This window comes from Bubalus bubalis, chromosome 12 (genome assembly GCF_019923935.1).
Source record: "Bubalus bubalis isolate 160015118507 breed Murrah chromosome 12, NDDB_SH_1, whole genome shotgun sequence".
Taxonomy (NCBI): domain Eukaryota; kingdom Metazoa; phylum Chordata; class Mammalia; order Artiodactyla; family Bovidae; genus Bubalus; species Bubalus bubalis.
The window spans coordinates 103,188,477-103,207,639 of record NC_059168.1 but is presented as its reverse complement, the minus strand read 5'-3'; the positions used below and the strand labels follow the sequence as shown (position 1 = coordinate 103,207,639).

Genomic DNA, 19,163 nt, shown 5'->3' with positions numbered 1-19,163 from the left:
GGGCCGCCCGGGGCCCCGCCCGCTCTGCTCACTCGTAGAACTCGGAAGCCCGGCGCAGCGTCTCGCGCACAGCAGGCGGCAGGTGCCCTGGGTCCTGCGCGGCAGTCCAGGACAGCTGCTTGCCCTTGGCATGGTACACGTTGCCAATGTTGTACAGAGCCCTCGCCTCCCCGACCTGGGGATGACACCGAGACTGGGGCTGCCTCCAAAGCCGCAGTCCCAAGGAGCTGGGCACCCAGACCCTGCAGGCACACAGCTGGTGTTTCCACGGCCTGGTTCGTGGTCCCCCCTGCCCCTGGGGCTACGAGTTCAAGGGCATCACCTTGTCCAGACACTAAGGTAGGGGTTATGAGGAGGGGTCTGTCCCTCCCGGGTCACCCCTCTGACACCCCAGCTAAGGGCTCCGGCTCTGCCACCTCCAAGGGGGCCCGGGCCGAGTCGGTGACCTCTGCGGTGGAGCCCTCCCGCAGCAGTGATGTCATCCATACAGAGGCAGGGACGCTGACCCCACAAGGTCACCGGGAGGACACTGAGCAGCCGTCAGGGGCCCAGCAGAGCCTCTCTACCCAGGCTTCCTCCCAGAGCCACCTCCAGTCCCGCCGCCCCCTGGCCCCGCAGTGACAGGCACTGTTGGTGGACGCAGTGGGGAGGTCGGTGAGAGAGGAGTGGACATGGAAGACGGGGGCCCGGGGCTCAGCCCCATGGCCTCTGCGTGAGCCAGAAGCGCCCTTGTTTCTGAACAGAGACCGTTCCCCGTCTTCCTCCCAGCTAGGGCACCCGGGACGCTGGGTGGTGTCCTCTGGGACCCGTCCCAGCCGGGGCGCCCGGGACCCTGGGTGGTGTCCTCTGGGGCCCAGTCCCAGCCGGGGCGCCCGGGACCCTGGGTGGTGTCCTCTGGGGCCCAGTCCCAGCCGGGGCGCCCGGGACCCTGGGTGGTGTCCTCTGGGGCCCGTCCCAGCCGGGGCACCCGGGACCCTGGGTGGTGTCCTCTGGGGCCCGTCCCAGCCGGGGCGCCAGGGACCCTGGGTGGTGTCCTCTGGGGCCCGTCCCAGCTGGGGCACCCGGCCAGCGCCGCCTGCCCACCTTGTCCCCCTGCTCCTGGGCGATGTCCAGGTGCCGCTGGCAGCAGACGACAGCCTCGTCAAAGCGGCCCAGCACCTTGAGCGTGTTGCCCAGGTTCCCACTGGCCTTGGCCTCCCCCATGCGGTCACCAATGGTCCTGGAGGACAGAAAGGAGTGAGGGGCTGAACTGAGGACTGAGCCCAGCGTAGACCCACGTGAGGGCCTCGGAGGACCGGGGAGGCCCCGCAGTCCCTGGGATGGTGCTGGGCAGGGGTTCTGTGGCGGGCCAAGCCCAGGATCGCCCCTCCACCAGGCCAGGTCTCGGGGAGTCCCTGGTGAAGCCCGGTTTCAAGGCCGGGAACACAGGGAGCCTCGCAATGGGAATTCACCCTGTGGCAGCTCTGTTGGCGCACACGACCTCGGCTGGCTAGCCCCGAGAGCTGGAGGCGGAGGCCTGTGGCCAAGGTGCTCGGAACCGAGAAGCCCAGCCCCCGCCTGGGAGGTCTGGGGGCTGGGGTTGGGGGTGGACAGGGAGGGTCAGCAGGCGGCGGGGCGGGGCGGGGCGGGGTAGGGGGGGGAAGCTCTGGAGGCCAGAGGAGAATGGAGCCCCTGGGAAAGGGGGGCGTGTGGGAGGGCGGGGGTGGGGCCGGGGGCTGAATGGGCGGGGCCGGCAAGGAGGAGGTCTGCTCGGGTGGAGCAGGGCGGGCTCCCGCCAGGGTCAGACCACTCGGCACTGGACGGGTTGGGGCGGGCGGGGGTGGGGCCGGGGCCTGAATGGGCGGGGCCGGGGCCTGAATGGGCGGGGCCGACAAGGAGGCGGGCCCCCAGGGCAGGCCACTCGCACGGGGCGGGTGGGGGCGGGGCCGGGGCCTGAATGGGCGGGGCCGGAAAGGGGGCGGGCCCCCCACGCGGGGGCGAGTGGGGGCGGGGCCGGGGCTGAATGGACCGGGCCGGGGGCTATATGGACGGGGGCAGGCCACTCGCGCGGGGCGGGTGGGGACACCGGCTCACCGGGCCAGCAGCAGGTCGTGCTTGTGGTACTCCAGCGCTCGCGCGTACTCCTTCAGGTAGAAGTAGGCGTTGCCCAGCTGGCTGTAGATGGCACTCAGCGTCTTCAGGTCCTCGGTGCCCACCTGCACGGCGGCCTCAAAGAAGGCCACGCCCGCCTTGAAGTCGCCCGCCTTGCACAGCCGCTCACCCTCCAGGGCCAGCTCTAGGCACGAGGCCTCCATCCTGGGCAGAGAGGACGGGTCAGGGGTCCCAGCGGGCCCCTTAACGCCATCAGGCCTGGGGCCCTGGCTCCTCCTTGCCACAACGGGGCCCCCCGGACGGCTGGGGCCTGGCTCCCTTTGGATGAACCCGCAGAGGCAGCTCTGGGTGGGGCGGCGAGCCCGCCCCCAGGCCAGCACGCTGTGTGGCTCGTGGTGCCAGAGCCTCACTGCCTGTCCCCACCCGCCCCGTCCCCAAGCCCGGGCCCCAGACTGCAGGGAGAAGGCATGAGTGCAGCTGCAGCCGCCCCTGCAACCGGAGGACACGGCCTCCATCCCGACTCCTGGCCGCTGGGCGGAGGGGCTGCCCCTGGGCCGGGTGCCACCCGCCACCCGCCACCCTCCAGGGGGGCCACAGCGGCTTGGGGCGGGCCCTGATGCCCGCTGAGGACGGGAGGCTTACGGGGTCACGAGACGGTCGGGGCCACATCAGTGGGAGCTGATCCCAGCCCCTTCCCTGTCCTGTGTCCTAGAGTGGAGCCCAACCTCCAAGCTCTCGGAGGGACCTAGGCTGTCCCTGTGCCAGCCTCCTAACCTCTGGGGGCAAGGCTGTATCTGAGCCGATGTCCTGTCCTGGGGCCAGAGGGGGATGGGGGGGTGGCAGGCACAGAAGGAGTCTTGGCGGGGGGCCTGAACAGAAGAGGGCGGGGACTCCTGCCGCCCCACCCCGCTGAGACAGCCCGCAAAAGTGCGCCCCGGAAAGGTGGGAGACAGCTCAAGAACCTGTCCCCGTCCCCTTACTCCCACCGCCTTTCGTGTCGCCAGAGCTTGTGGAAGAGTAACTTAAAGTGCGCTCGCCAAACGGCCCGCTGCACCCCGAACTCATCCCCGCCTCGTTAGGACTGAGCAATGACCAGGAGTTACCGGGGGAGCCAACATTATTTCCCTAAGAAACAGGCAACATTTTCTAGGCCAGTGCTTCTCAATCGCCCTATCCAAAGGCCCCTCTGAGACAGATCACAGCGCCCATTCGCGCTGCCCCTGGGTCGTCGAGAAAACCGGTGACGCCTTGAGAACAGCCTGGGATGCAGCTGCGAACCCCCCAAGAAGCCAAGCCCTGTGCCCTGCACCCCACAGGCTCAAGGCATTCCCCGGGCGGCCCCCCACATCGGGGTCACTGATCCTCCCCTCCCGGAGGGTGCAGGGCCCGCGCCTGGGGACCCCGCCCTCTCCCAGCCTTTCTGAGACTCAAGCAGAGCCCTGCAGCCTCTGAGAGCTGGAGGTCAGGGACCCGGCCTTGAGACCCGGCCGTCAGACCCGTCAGCGTGTCCCGCTGACAACACACCCGCCTCACCGAGCGCCCTGCCCTCCAGATGCCACGTCACTGCCCACGGGCAGCGGCACCCCCACAGCCAGGGCCATGCATGGGGCTCCTTAATTAAGGCCTGCTCATCCCTGCCCAGCTGCTCGCCACACAGCCAACTGCCCTCTCCTCCCCGGGGACTCAGGGTCCAAAACGTGGGCATTTCCAGAGCCCCGCGGGCATTGGCCCCAATCTGATCACGGAGCCGCCCCCTCCCTGCCCAGACATGCGGCAGCAGTGGCTCAGAGCAGGGGCTTCCGGCACGGGCAGGACCCCGTGCCCAGGCGTCAAGGGCGCAGGGGTGCGACGCCAGGGTGTGTGGCCACCTCTGGGAGCACCAATGGGGGGAGGCCTCCTCCTGGGGAGGTGCCAGGCATGGGGTCCCGGGAGCCCCGCCCCCACTCCTGCAGGTGCCCGCCTGCTGCACCTCTTCCCCCGAAGGTCTCGCATCTTCTGCACATACAGCCACAGCTCCAGGCCCACGGGCAGCAGCAGCGGGCGCGGGCGCGGGGCGCCGTACACCACCTTGCACACAGCCTTCTCAGCCAAGCTCAGGGCCGCGGGCGGGCCCTCCGGGGCAGCAGCCGGCATGCTGGGGGCTCCGGGCCTCCTCCCCGGCCGGCTGCGGGGTCCCCTGCCCGCCCCCCACCCTCACCCCAGGGCAGCCGGCTCCCACGGACCCCCCAGGTCTCTGGCAGGTTCTCCACGGCCTCCCAGGGCCTGCAGCGGATCAGAGGATCAAGGGCGGCTCAGAGCTGGGATCAGCACCGTCAGCAGGGCGGGCGGGCGGGAGCCCCGAGGGAGCTTGTCCACACGCTCCCCTCAGGGGCTGGCACACAGCCGGGGAGGCGCGCAGCACCAGCGCCCCCCATCCCAAGACTCTTACTGCCCCCCAGCCCTGTGGTCGGTTCGGGGCCAGAACCCGGCCACACAGCACAAAGGAGCCCAGAGCACCTGATCGGTTTGTGGGAGCACCAAGGACCCAGTGCGGGTGGCCCCCACTCCCGCCCCAGAGCTGGGATGGGCAGGGTCTTCACTTGGCCTCGCCCTGTCCTCCTGGACCCCTGCCATGTCCGCCCCCACGCCCAGCCTGGCCTGCGGCAGGGTCAACGGGGGCACAGGGTCCAGGTCACCCTGTTAGTCCCCTGAGCCTCCGGGATGCTGCTGGGTGACCAGCACCTGACCGTCGAGTGAGCTCCAGGCCTCGAGTGTCCCCGGGTGCAAGGCCGGGAGGAGCCTGGGGCTGGGGACTTGAGATGAGTAGACACCCTCCAGCCACCCCAGCACCTTTCCTGAAAGGTGCCGGCCCCTGGGCCACCTTGGCAGCGCGCTCCCAGCTTCTCCAGCGCCGTGGCTGATAAGGAGGCTGGAGAGACCCTCTCTGGGCAAAGGGCAGAGCCTCTGGAGGAGCAGCGGCGGTGGGGGGCACTCAGTGCCGAGGCCCAGCCCCAGGGCTCAGTCGGGCAGAGCAGCGGGGAGAAGCCCGAGGCCCCTCGGGGCACCACAGTGGCCTACCCCTGCTGGGAGCTCTGTCCCCCCCACCATGGGCAGCCCCTCCTGCCAGGTCGCTCGCCCATCTCAATCATGGGCCTCGGCCGGGGAGGAGGCCCAGCGAGGCTGCAGCAGGGAACCCGGGACAGGGAGGGAGAGGCTGGGTTCAGGGGCAGTGAGACCCAGGCTGGGCCCTGACCCCCAAAACCACCTGTGTCTGAGCAGAGACAGGATGCGAGGGTGGCGGCGGGAGGCCTGGGGCAAAGCCGCCCGGGATACTGACCCAGGCCAGCATCAGCTCACCAGGGTCGGCAGACACTGCTGCTCTGGCCGGGGCAGGGGGTGTCTGGGAGGGCGCTAGGCGGGCAGATCAAGGGTGCGAGGATGAGAACCGAGGCCAGCCGCACCCCCGTGTGCACCGGACCTTGCTTCTCAGGGGGTCCAGGACACTGCATCCTCCTCCTGGCCCTGAGGCCTCTGTCCACCCCCGGGACGGCTCAGCTGAGGGGCAGGACAGGGCCTGGACCATGTCCTCCTTGCCCAGCTCCTGCCGATAAGCTGAACCCCCAAACTCTGCACCCTCATGTCAACCCCAGGCCCTTCCTCCGCCTCCTGGGGTAGCAGCCCCCCAACACCCGCACCGCAGGCCATCCTCTCCCCTCCCCCGCGAGACCACCCACCCTGGCCAGGCCCACTTCCTGGCTCAGTGAAGAAGGCTCTGGAAGTCTGTCTCTCCACACCGCCTCCACAGGCCTGGAGGTATCTGTGGGAGCCACGTCTGCTGGGGACGCACCAGAGCTGTGGCGCCCCAAGGCCACCGTTCAGTATCGGCCTGCCGAGCCGGCCTGCCCGTCCCTGTCCACTGCCCAGGATGCCACACTGCAGGACGGCAGGGCCTCCAGCAGGCCTGTCCACCCAGAGGCTGCTGGGGCACGAGACAGGGGCTCCCTGGGGCCCTGGGCCAGACTGGCCAGGGCTTTCAGGGCCCGGGACTGCGGTCTTAGTTCCCCCTTCGCCAGCCTCACCCTTCAAACCCAGAGAGGGGCAGCCCATACACCTGGGATTTGCCACATGGGCTAAACGGGTCCCTAATTGCTAACCGACAGTCCCCCACAGCCTGGGGAGAGACCGGGCCCCCAGCCTCAGAGGCCTCAGGGACCACGCTGCCTGCCCCAGCCGGGCCACATCCACCTGTGAGATCCGCTCTCCAGCACCAGCGTGGCCCAGAACATCTCTCCTTCAAAGTGGCTGACCAGGGTCAGCCTTCCCAGCAGCCAGACCACAGTGGCCAGGAGGCAGGGAACCGTCTGCCAAGCTCCCGCCACCTGCCCACTGGCTTACCAGTTAATGAAGTGCTTATTGACCGCCCAGCGGCCAACCTTGCTGTTCTGGCCACCACGTCACCCCCGATACCCCTCCCACCCGTCCTCGGCGTCCGAGAGTAGCCGTCAGCCCTGGCCCCTACTGCCCTGCCTTCTGCCCACACAGGCCCCCATCCACCTGTCTCCCCAGATGGCCCAGTGTCCCCTGGGGGCCATCGCAGAGGCTCACCAGGTGGGGGCTGGGTCCCCATCGACCCCTCTCTGATAAAGGCAATCATTCCTGTCCAAGGCTGTCACCCACATTCTGGGTGCCTGGGCAGCCACCCCAGGGCTCCCGCTCACCCCATCCTGCCATCCCCAGAGTGAAGCCACACTGACTCCCCTTCAGTTTTGGGGGTGATCTCAGAACAGCAGGGACAGGTGGCCTGGTGGGGGCAGGAATCACTGAAGGGGAGAGGCGTGTCTGTCACGAGCTTCAGAAAGCGAGCACCTGAGGATCGCACGTCCAGGGAGCCCAGTGGCATGGCATCCCCTTCCGGGAACCTGCTGGTGGGGGCACCTCTAACGAGCCCCCTACCCCACGCTCCCCTCCCAGCCCCCGCCAGGAGCACTCAGCTGCTGGCCTCACAGAAGGCAGGAGTTCAGAAGAGGACAGCCCACAGCTCCCCACTTTGGGGGCTTCTTGGCTACCCACCCATTCTCCCCAGGCCCTCCACCCCACACCTCTGCCCTGGGGAAACAGGCCCAGGGGCAGTGCACCAGGGTTCTCAGTATTAATCGCTCCTGTGAGACCTCAGCCACTTCTGCCTACCTGACCTGGTCCCCTCTCCAGGGCCCCCTCGGGACATGGTGGGCTCCTGGACACACTCACGCTCAGGCCCCTCTCAGTGCCAGTTCGAAGCCCAAATCCAGGACCCACTTTGTAAGAACCGAACTCATCTCCCCAGGTAGGAACATTGGTGTGGGAAGGGGAGCCACCAGGCTGCGGGGGCAGTGGGGGGGAACAAGGCAGAGGAGACCCGACGTGGCCCCAGGGAGCCCCCCACACGCTGGGGTTTCTGGGACAGCCACCCGTGGAGTGCTCAGACCCAATGGCTCCTGTCCGTGGGGCATCCACATGCCCGGCTGCAGGCTGCCCTGGGCTCCCACACCACAGCGGGGCTCCCTGGACATTCAGGCTCCGAGGGGACAGCTTTCTGGCGGCCTCTGGAAGCCAGCTCCGAGCAGAAAGAACCCTGCGCACACCCAGTCACGCTCAGGTCCGACCCCCATCCCCAGGGGCCTCCTCACAGGCCCTGAAAGCAGGCTCCTGGCCATGAGCTCGGACTCTCTGCCAGGTCTGCCCCCACAACCTCCACCCAGGGCTCAGCCTGCAAGGAGTCCGGCGGGACCCGGGGGCCTCTCGCGTGTTCGCTTTGCGCTCTGCTGCCCTGCCCACAGACGGCTCCCCCAGGCCACTGGTCCTTGTCCCTGTACCCGCCCACACCCCAGGCTCCCGGGTCAAGCCTAGGGGGAGGCTAGCACAATGTGGACCGCACGCTCCGCCCGCAGGGTCTCCCAAGGCTAAAGCGCCCAGGGGCCCCCTCCACCCACAGCTCCCCTGCACACACATGCACAGCCAGATCAACGCCTGTCATTCTTCCAGAACGTGGCCTCCACCCTGGGCAGACGTGGTCCGTAGAGCCCCCCATTCCCATAGGGGCAGGGGGTAGGGGGGTTTGCCATGCAGGAGTCCTCAAGGACAGGCCTCCGGCGTCAGCTGTCAGTAAACCCACTGGCACGCCCCTCCCCCTGCGTGGGGCCCGGGAGTCAGGCCGGGGGCTCCGCGCTCCATTCCGAGACCACACAATGGGGGCTGTGTCTCCAGCCAGCAGCACAGACCAGACAGAGGTGGGAGGGGCCGCCAGGGCCTCATTCCACAGGTCGGGGTGGGGAGAGGTGACGGAGGGGCGGGGGGGGGGCACCCAGCAGAGGTTTGCGGCTGGGCTGGAGAATCTGTGTAGGCCACACTAGGCCCCTTGAAGACTCAGAAGCCCCCCAGGTCTTAAGGATGGCTGGGGGAACCGGATGAGGTCACTCCAAGGCGGGGGCCTGTCCAGACCATGAGGAGCCAGGCCTGCCTCTGGGAGCCGCAGCTAGGAAGCGGGCGCTGCCCAGCACTCGTGCCGGCCCCGCTCTGCCGGACATCTGCACATGAAGGCGAGCCCTGAGAGACCTGTGCCCTCCCCACCCCAGGTCAGGCCCAGGGCATCAACTTGTAGCACACCCTCGACCAGCAGGGAGTCACCAAGCAGGCACGCGGCCCAGGGGCAGAGCCACCCCGTCATCCCTGATGGGCGCAGGGCGCAGGGCCCGGACCGCTGGCATCACCCGGGAACCCGCCCCAGGCAGGCACCTTTTCAGGCAGGCACACACCCACCCAGCTGCCTGGCTCTGTAACCCCAGCCCAGCTGCAATCTGCTGAAGCAGGGGCACCTGGTGGGTGGGGGGTGACGGGCCCCACCCGTGACACAGCCGTGGTCCCCTCCCCACAAGCGCTGTGGCAGTGGGAAGGAGGTGCCAGGCTGGGGAGAGAAGTCCTGGCAGCCCCCACCACACACCTGCTGTGCTAGAGGCCAGCTGCTGGCAGGGCAGGGCTGGAGAAGGGGCCCCTCTCCCAGCCCTGGACACTGCGGTGAGGGGGGCCCATCTTGCCCACCCCCTAGCCGCCCCTCCCTCGCCGGTTTCCAGGGGGTGGGCTGTGGCAGGCCCAGCGCCCCCAGCCTCGGACTCCCCTTCCTCCGCCCGGGGGCACCCCGACCCTGACCCCGCGTCCCCCCACCCCCGCCGGCCCACTGGGAGGGGCGTCCCCGCCACGTTGCGCGCCAGCCGCCGCCGCCGCCTTTGTTCCGGGCCGGCCGCTCCCGCCTCCTGCGTCGGCGGCCCCCGCCGCCCGGTCCCCGCGCGTCCCCGCCGCTCGCCCAGCCCACCTGGAGTAGAGGCGCCGGGCCGGGCCGGGCAGCTCGTCGGCGGCGGGAGGCGCCGGGCCCGCCATGGGGCCGGGGGAGCCGAGGGCCGCGGGCCGCGCACCCCACGCTCGCGCCGGCCCCACGCGCCTGTCCGCGGGCCGCGGGCCGCTGTCCACCGCCCGCCCGTCGTCCGTCCGTCTGTCCGTCCGCGCGGGCGGGAGGCGCCGAGGAAGTGATGCGCGCGACGCCGCCCCTCCCGCCGTGGCCGTGATGTCACCGCCGCCCGCGGGGGAGGGGGCGCGGGCGAGCCGCCGGTCCCTCCTCTGTTCGCGCGGGTGGGGGAGGGGAGACAGCGCCGGGGGTGGGGGCCCCCCGCGGGGCGGGGGCGGGGCAGAGCCTTGGGGGTTCCTCTGGCACCGGCCCGGAGGGTGTGCCCCCAACGACCCCCTCCACGGTGAGTGCGGGGGAGGGGCTGGCCGTCAGCCTGGCTTCGGGGGCTTCTGGGGCCTGGGAGACCCCTTCTTCCACCCGGTTGAAGGCCCTCCCGCCTTTGTTTGGCAGGTGACCCCTCCTCCCTTCGGTGGTCCTCTGCCTTTCCTCTGGGCCAGCCCCAAGGTGCCTCGGCCACTTCTCCAAATGGGCAGTGGGTGCAGGGCACCTCCGCACACTTTGGCGAGGCCATCCCCCACGTGAATTGGGGCACGTGGGAGGGTGGAGCAGCCTCAGGCAGGGCCTGAGTGTGTGTGTGTGTGTGTGTGTGTGTGTGTGTGTTGGGGGTCGGCTGTGTGCGTGTGCGTGTGTGTGTGTGCGTGTGTGTGTGTGTGTGTTGGGGGTCAGCTGGCCTGGGAAGGCAAAGATTCTGCAAGCCTGCCCACCACTCTGCATTTCTCGCTTCTGAGACCTTGGTCGGTAGCCTCCCCACACCCAACCTTGGTCTTCTCCGCTGTCTGTGAAAACCGTGGAAGGCTGCAAGGAGAGTGGCCGGGCTGTGCCCACCCACCTGAGTCCAGCATCCCAGCACCGGGCCACCTCCTCTCCTGGGGATTCCTGGGGCCCCTGACGGGTGACGTGGCCTCGCCTCCACCCCCGGGTTCTGACTGCTCTGGGGTGGGGGTGGTCTCACAGGTTCTGTCCTGGACCCTTCTCAGTCTCCGCCCTCCCGGTGCAGCCAGAGAACTCCAATCCTGGAAAAGTTGCTGTGACCCAACGGGACAGGGACAAGTCTGGGGACGGGAAATGGGCTGCTTTCCCCTGGGGGCACGCTGGCCCCTTCCCGGAGCACTGCCCTAAGGTCAGGAAGATGCCAGCCAGCCAGGCCGCCCCAGCCAGACCTTCCGCTCCAGCCAGGACCCTCGGCAGAGTGCAGCCCACAGGACCCTGGCTTCAGGCAAAGGCAGCGTAAATAAACACGAGATTAAAAAAGGGCTCTTGGCCCCGAGCTGGTCTGTTTTTCCTGCGGAAGAGGCAGCGAAGATGAGAACCATCTGTGCCCAGAGCGCAGCAGCCGGCAGTTCAGCCCACGCAGCCTCCCTCGGTGACCACAGGAGCCGGGCAGGGCCTTGTTCTCAGGCCTGGCTACGGCCCCCAGCTGGCCCCTACGGAGCGCGGGGTGCTGAGGGCAGCCCCAGGCCTGCCTCCTTGGGGCACCCCTGGGCTGGCATCAAGGACGAGGGCTACTGTGGGCCCCCCGCCTGTGCCAGGCCTGAGCTCAGTGTCCCCAGGAGGTCACCGCTCTGGCTCCCTACGGTCACCTGGGTGTGCAGCCACCTGCCTTGTGTCAGGAAGGCCGCCCTTGTGGTGATGTGCTGTGGTTGGCAGAAAGGGGGTGGTCCCTGCAGAGGGATGGGGTGGGTGTCCTCTCTTCCTTCCTGGGAAGGGGGAGACCCGTGGGAAGCTGGAGTCCCTGGGCTGGAAGGGTCTTCTATCAGAGCTTCCACAGGGGAGCTAGGACCGTCTTGGGGGTGCTGGGCAACGGGCCAGGCTCAAGCTGGCCTGAATCAGGCCCTGCCCACCCCAGCCCTGCTGGGTGCCTGGCACAAGTTGCTTTCCCTGTCTTGAGTTTCCATTCTACCCCTCAGGGTTCAGCGGCCCTATGCCGCTGGGGTCGGGAAGGATCGTGGGTCCAGACAGTGCTGGTCATGGTGCTGGGCGGCAGTCAGAGCTCAGGGTGCCTACCGTTGGGACTGTGCTTCCTCCCCTCTGGGCCCCTGCAGGCAGTCCTCGGCACACGGCACGGAGGTGTGTCTTCTCCCGTCCAGGGACCCGACCGACTCCCGTGGAGAGGACCCAGGAGGAGGGTGGAGTGTGGACGGGCAGCACGTGGCCACCCAGGTGTGAAACTAAGTGTGCCTCGGCTCCACGGAGAGCAGGGGGCTGCCGGGAGGCAGGTCTGGGGGAGGAGGGGTCCTGGGGGCCGCAGACCTGGCTCACCACCCTCCCATCTGTTCTGCTCACCCTCGGGGCTGCTCCTCCTTCCCCCCCAGCCTCCCAGGGGGTTGGGGCAGAGACCTGCTACCCGCACACACCTGCGCTCTGCATGTCCTGTCGTGTAAATTCTCCCCTGTGATGCTCGGAGCGCCTGCCCTGGCAGAGTGTTCCGACAGGAAGCCGTGAGCACACCCCCTCCATCCATTCCCTAAGGAGTGTCGGGAAGAAAAACAGTTTCCCACCTGGATCCTCCTTCCAGCCCTAGTTAACAGGCGGCAGCAAGACAATGCTGTGGGTGGCGCAGGCAGCGATGCTGGACCTTGTCCCCAGACGCACCACCTCTCTCGAGCCGCGCCCCCCTCCCACCGCACTCAGAGTACCAACCCTGCTGCTGGCGGCTGTCAGCAGCGCCACCTCCGCCGGGGGGCAACTGCCGCGTGCCTGTCCGCCAACACTCAGCCCTCCCTGGCATCCGCTTCATCAGCACGCCCTTCCCCTTGGTGAGCAGACCGGACACTGATGCCCTAGGTCACCGGGCTGGGTCTCGGGGGAACTGAGGTCAAGCCCGGTTTCCTAATTGACCCCTTCCTGGGCCTGTCCCCCAGACAGGCCAGCAGGGAAGTGACGCTGGACAGTTGCAGGGGGTGGCTGAGCCTTTGGGGGTGGAGAGGCCTTGGGCCTCTGGAGAGAGGAGGGCACTCACGGCCGACATGGGCCTCAGGTGAGGACCAGGCTGGGAGAAGGTGGTCAGGCTGCCCGGGGCCATCCCCGCACAAAGAACCAGCTCCAAGGCTCAGGCAGGACATGCGACCTCTGAGACAGCCCCCACCCCCAGGTGTTTGCTGGGGCAGGGGGCAAGCTGAGGATGACCTGGTGGCTGGCGGGACAGCTCCCAGTCCCTGCCTCCTGCCACCCCCTCATGCCCCTCTTCCGCACTAGACTGCTCCTGCAGGGCCCAGGGGGGCCTGGGTCACCCCCAGGTGCCACCAGCGGAGATGCCCAATCTGGGACCCGAGGCAGAAGGTAGACGGGGAGAGGGGAGAGACCCAAACACACAAATGCACGCACACACATGCGTGCACATATGTGCTTAGGTAAAAAGAACACACATTTTTACCATCATTTCTAATAATCTCATAACCCTGAGAAAGAACTCACTCTACTGCACAGCTCTGGGGTACGTGCCATCCATTGCCCCGAGGCCCCCAAGACACCACCCGCCGCCACTTCCTCTCCTTGAGGCCTTGATGTCCCTGGAGTGGGAGCTCTAGGTGGACAGTGGGTTTTTGCAAGAAGCCCGGAAGGAAACGGTCTGCCCACCCCAAGGTCCTGAGGGCCTCACGGGGAGAGGACACGCCCAGGAAATAGCTGGAGGTGTGCTCGGAGCCGCACGCCACCGTGTCATCCAGTGACACCCGGCCACACAGCATTCCTGGGCCGCTGGCTGGCAGCTTTGTCACCGGGTTTGTGGCCCCGGGCCCTGTAGGGAGGAGGCAGGTGCCCATGGGGCAGGCCCGTGCTCACCTGTCCAGAGCGGGCTGGATGGGTCCCATCACCCTGGCTGATGGGACCGAAACTCCTGCGCCCTGCCAGTCTGTGCCCCCAGGCCTGGCAGACACTGTGAGTGCTGGAGAGAAACGGAGGGACAGAAAGAGAGGGAGAAAGAGAGACAGAGAGAGACAGAGGGAGACAGTGGTAGAGACGGAGAGACAGAGAGTCAGGGAAAGAGACGGAGACAGAGAGGGGAGTGTATTTGGGCTCCAGGTTCCTCGGGTGGCTCCAAGCCCCCCAGGCCTTGGGTGTGGGGTGGGAGGGGATATCTTTTATCATCAGCCTAAGTGTGTTAGTTGGTCAGTCATATCTGACCCTTTGCAACCCCATGGACTGTAGCCTCTGTCCATGGAATTCTCTAGGCAAGAGTGGGTTGCCATTTCCTTCTCCTGAGAATCTTCCAAACCCAGGGATCGAACCTGGGTTTCCCACATTGCAGGCAGATTCTTTACTATCTGAGCCACCAGGGAAGCCCACCCACATCCTCATAAACCAAACAGAATTAGGAAGTCAAATCCACTGCTTCAAATAAATGCCCGGAAGCCCCCAGGGGAACAGAAAATGCGGTGGGTTTCTTCTGTTGGTGGGGTTCTACGCCCACCGGCATCTCCCCATTCCAGCAGCGTGACGGTAGGTGGTGGCCCCAGACCCTCTGGGGAGGGGAAGCCAGGCCAGGCTGGGTTTAACAGCCCAGATGCCTGGGTTCACTTTGGACCCGGGCCCATCTCTCTGACCCTTACCTCCCACACTGGCACAGTGACGGAGGCCCAGGCAGCGCTGGGTAAACACCACCTTATGGGCCGTGGCCTCTGTGTAGTCTCCTAGGGCTGTGGTGACGAATGACCACAGCTGGGTGGTCAAGTGGCAGAAATTGTTCTCTCAGCTCTGGAAGCCGGAAGAATTTGGGTGCTGGTGGGGTCCCTCCCTGTGTGGAGGGTCCAGCAGGGCTCCTCCCTGCCGCTTCCAGCTCCTGGAGCTCCAGGTGTCCCTTGGCTTGTGGCCGAGTCCCTCCCCTCGCTGCCTCCATCTTCACGTGTCACCCCACTTCCCCCTGAGTCTGTGCTCTCTGTCTTTCCTCCTGAAAGGACTTGCATGGGATTTAGCATCTTAATTTCACCTGCAAGGACCCTTTCTCCCAAACGAGGTCACGCTTACCACTGTAGGTGGGTGTCTCTTTGGGGACCACCCTTTACCCCACTGCACTCACATCTCAGAATTCCACTTACAAGGCTTGCCCACAACGTGGGTCATGTTACACATGTAGTTTTGTAGTTTTCTGCTCTCAGTTAACATTATGTTGTGAGCATCATGGGGATATCACAGATACAGTCAGAGGTGGAGGCTGAGTGACATTCACCTTGCGGCTGTGTCACTGCCGTGTAACCAGGTCCTTACCCGTGGACACAGGCCGGGCAGGGCGCCTGTGCGCTCCAGGTGGGCAGGGACCCGCCGCGATCGCTGCAGCTCCTGGCGCGGGGCTGACGCTCAGGTGGTCACTGATGGAGAAGAGGCCTCTCTGTGCTGGGACCCCGCCCCGCTACAGCGCAGGGTGAGCGTGGGGCTTGGGACGCAGCAGGGCTGCTCACGAGCTGGGCCCCAGCCCTCCTCGGGGCCTCTCTCTTCTCCCTCAGATGGGAGCCCGGTGAATGAGGTCTTGCTGGGAAGCCCATGGCACAGCCCTGGAGCACGGCAACAAGAGTCTCGTATATGGGGCCCATGGGCCGAGAGTTTGCCGGCCCCTCTGGGACAGCAAGTCCTTAAAAAGACAAAAAATGTCTTCAAGAGATGGGAATACCAAACCACCTTAGCTGCTTCCTGAGAAACCTGTATGCAGGTCAGGGAGCAACAGCTAAAGCCGGATGTGGAATGACGGACTGGTTCCAAATTGGGAAAGGGGCACAACAAGGCTGTGTATTGTCACCCTGTTTATTTAACTTCTATGCAGAGGACATCATGCGAAATGCCGGGCTAGATGAAGCACAAGCTGAAATCAAGATTGCTGGGAGAAATATCAGTAACATCAGATATGCAGATGATACCGCTCTAATGGAAAAAGCGAAGAGGAACTAAAGAGCCTCTTGATGAAAATGAAAGAGGAGAGTGAAAATGTTGGCTTAAAATTCAACACTCAAAAAACTAAGATCATGGTATCTGGTCCCATCACTTTATGGCAAATAGATGGGGAAAAAATGGAAACAGTGACAGACTTTATTTTCCTAGGTTCTAAACTCACTGTGGACGGTGACTGCCGCCATGAAATTAAAAGATGTTTTCTCCTTGGAAGGAAAGCTATGACAAACCTAGACAGTGTATTAAAAAACAGAGACATCACTTTGCTGACAAAGGTCCATATAGTCAAAACTATGGTTTTTCTAGTAGTGTATGGATGTGAGACATTAAAAAAGGCTGAGCACTGAAGAATTAATGCTTTTGAACTGTGGTGTTGGAGAAGACTCTTGAGAGTCTCTTGGACAGCACGGAGATCAAACCAGTCCGTCCTAAAGGAAATCAATCCTGAATATTCATTGAAAGGACTGATGTTGAAGCTCCAATACTCTGGCCACCTGATGTGAAGAGCCGACTCATTGGAAAAGACCCTGAAGCTGGGGAAGATTGAAGGCAGGAGGAGGAGGAGAAGTAGGCGACAGAGAATGAGATGGTTGGATGGCATCCTCGACTCAATGGACATGAGTTTGAGCAAGCTCTGGGAGCTGGTGATGGACAGGGAGGCCTGGCGGGCTGCAGTCCTGGGGTCACAGAGTCGGACAGGACTGAGCGACTGAACAACGACTGGGACAGATGCTCCATTTGGCAGCAAGGCCAGGTGCCCCTGGGGCCACCAGGCTGCGGGTCAGGAGCTGGCCTGCTGGCCGGGAACATGGAAAAGCAGCTGGAGCTAGAGCTGCTGGGCCCTGGGCCCTGCAGCAGGGGCCCTCACCCTTCAGTACCCCTGCCCACATTCTCATTTCCCTTGACCTTCACCCCTGAGCACTGGTGCTCATCACCTATGTGCCACATGCCACGCCAAGAGTGTGGTCACAGAGGCTGGAGGACGCCTGGTTCCCACGATACCCGCTAACCCCTCGAGAGCCCCCTCATCCACCTGCCTGAAGGCCCTGCCCACCGCCAGGTATGGAGGAGGAGAGGCCCAGCCCCTACCCTTCCCCACCCTCAGACACTATCACTCTTGAGCAGGTCTGGGCTGCCAGGCCAGCTGGAGGGGGAGCGTGCCACCCCAGATCTGGGCCAGAGCCACATCAAGGGAGAACCAGGGCGCTCAGGGGACGTGTGGTGGTTTCCCGAGAGGAGGGGAGGGCGGGGTGGGCAGCAGGCAGGGCTCTGTGCTCGCACACACCCGGCCCTGGGGGCGCAGAACTCTGGGCAGAGCGGGGCGGTGGCCAGCTGCTCAGGGCACTCAGGGCTCCAGGAGCTCTTCACAGGTATTCTCAGGAGGTGCTGATCACCCCCCGCCCGTCCCCGGCCACCCGGGAGGCGGGTGAGGCCTGAGGCAGGCGTGCAGTGGCTGGAGGAGCTGCTCCCCTCAATGCAGTCCTTGGGCAACGTCTGTCTGTCTGTCCCAGCAGTGACGAAACAGGCGGAAAGCAGGAGAGTGGAACCACACCCTTGCCGTGCCCCACCCCCCACAGGGTTCCAACCCAGGCAGCTCTTGGTTGCCATGGAAACCCCGCATACCCCGGGCGCCCTCTCCTGGCTTTCTGCTCCTCTCCTAACCCTGTGCGCCCTCAGCCCAGGGTTAAGCAGTAAGCAGGGGGGGCGCTAGGGACCCTTCTCATGTGTTGATTCATCACGGGGGCCCTGGGACAAGGACAGCAGGTCCTTTTCCTGATATCCGAGTCATCTGGTCAGGACCCCTGAGGCGGGGTGGGAGAGGGAAGGACCCCGGGGACTCCAAGCCCTATGGCCGTGCATTGTTTTCAGGTTGCCCTGGGGGTGGAGCCTCCGTATCTATGGCCCTAAGGAATCCAGGGCTGACGACTCATGTGTACGGGGGCAGCCGTCCGTGGAGCAAACCCGGTGGCCGCTGCGTGAGGCCCTAGGAGCCCCTGGTAGGAACAGCACGTGGTCCTGCCACCCACCCCACTCCCCGCGGTCAGCACGGCCCTCCTTCCTTCAGACCGCAAACCTCTCAGGACGAGAGCATGGACCTTTCCCCAGAGAACCGCATCGGGCCCGGGGCAGCTAGGTGGGCAAGCTGCAGGAAGGAAGGAGAGGCGGGGGCGGGGGCCTCTCTCCCCAGGGCCCAGCATCCCTCCCTCTCTCTGCAGGGCTGGTCAGAGCTCAGAATTAGGGCAAGGAGCTGCTGTGAACCGTCAGAAAGCCCCCTTGTGGGCTTACCTGGTGGTCCAGTGGTTGGGAGTCCCCTTTGCAATGCAGGGGACATGGGTTGGATCCCTGGCCTGGGAGGATCCCACATGCGGCAGATCAACTAAGCCCATGTACCACCACCACTGGGCCTGTGCCCCAGAGCCTGGGCACTGCAGCTACTGAAGCCCACGGGCCTCGAGCCTGCACTCGGCAACAAGAGAACCCACTGCACTGAGGAGCCCGTTGTTGCTGTTCAGTTGCTCAGTCATGTTCGACTCCGAGCGACCCCATGGACTGCAGCATGCAGTCCTTCACCATCTCCCGGAGCTTGCTCAAACTCATGGAGTCCATCGAGTCGGTGATGCCATCCCACTATCTCATCCTCTGTCGTCCCCTTCTCCCGCCCTCAAACTTTCCCAGCATCAGGGTCTTTTCCAGTGAGTGGGCTCTTGCATCAGGTGGCCAAAGGATTGGGCCAAGAGTAGCCCCTGCTCGCTGCTACTAGAGAAAGCCTGTGCAGCAATGAAGACTAAGCGCAGCCGAACAAAATAAATGTTAAAAGAAAAAAAGCCCTCTGGGGCCTGCCTGGGTGGGCTCACTGGGCCCAGCGCCTGAGGGCTTGGAGCCTGGCCCGGTGTCTGTGTCAGGGCCCAGTAAGCCTGTCTCTTAGTCAGCTTGAGCTGTGTAACGAAACATCACTGAGTCTAAGATCGAGGCCCAGGCAGTCTTGGCTCACGGTGAGGATCCTCGCTGTGTCCTCATGCGACCTTTCCTCTGGGTGTGCGCATGGGGGCAAGGAGAGAGTGGGAGCCCCGGGGTCTCCTCTTGTAAGGACGCTGGATGCTGTAGGACCAGCCGCTGCTTCCCCATGACCTTATTTAACCTCGATTCCTTCCTTATCCAGACACAGCACCCAGGGCCCCGGGGAGGACGCAGACCTTCAGGGCCAGGCGGGTGGAGCCCCTCCTCCGATGGGATGCCAGGGTGCGGAGCCCCGGGCTGGGCCATGGCTCTCCTCCTGGCTGCGTCCCCACCCCGCAAGCCTTGCCCTTCGTGGACTCGGGCAACACCAGCCCACCAGCTGGGGCCCCTTTCCCGTTCCGGACCACCCTCCAGGCCAGCGGCCTTCCGCGCCACCTGGGAAAGGGCCAGAGTGCATCCCTGGAGGCGCGCCCTGCTTTCTCCAGAAGCTGAGAGGCTGGTGGCAGGAGGTGTGAGATGTAACCACTGGGCCTGGGTTTGGAGGGCACGCCCAGGACACCACCTTCCCTGGACATCTGGGACGTTCATGGTGCAGCAGTCTTGTCTTCCCAAGTCCTGGCTGTCGTATCCGCTTCTGCCCGAGGCCCACCTCTAGGGTGTGCATGTCACCCTGGGTCTGATCGGCCAGCCCAGCAGCATCGCGCCCCCGAGAGGACGGGTGGATGTGACGCGTGTGGCTCAGGGCAGCGGAGTCAGACAGCCC

At 65.4% G+C, this 19,163-nt stretch overlaps 1 protein-coding gene across 3 annotated transcripts in view; it reads right to left on the bottom strand.

Moving 5' to 3' along the window:
* Positions 1-9,569, bottom strand: part of GPSM1 (G protein signaling modulator 1) — a 28,912-nt gene extending 19,343 nt beyond the window's left edge. For all 3 annotated transcript variants that reach the window (XM_044926632.2, XM_025262019.3, XR_006543708.2), the window contains exons 1-4: positions 9,416-9,569; positions 2,074-2,295; positions 1,084-1,219; positions 33-175 (exon numbers count right to left, since the gene is read on the bottom strand). In XM_044926632.2, coding sequence (XP_044782567.1) covers positions 33-175; positions 1,084-1,219; positions 2,074-2,295; positions 9,416-9,480 — 566 coding nt within the window. In that variant the 5' untranslated portion in view covers positions 9,481-9,569. The remainder of the gene's footprint in view (positions 1-32; positions 176-1,083; positions 1,220-2,073; positions 2,296-9,415) is intronic.
* Positions 9,570-19,163: the final 9,594 nt, after the last annotated feature.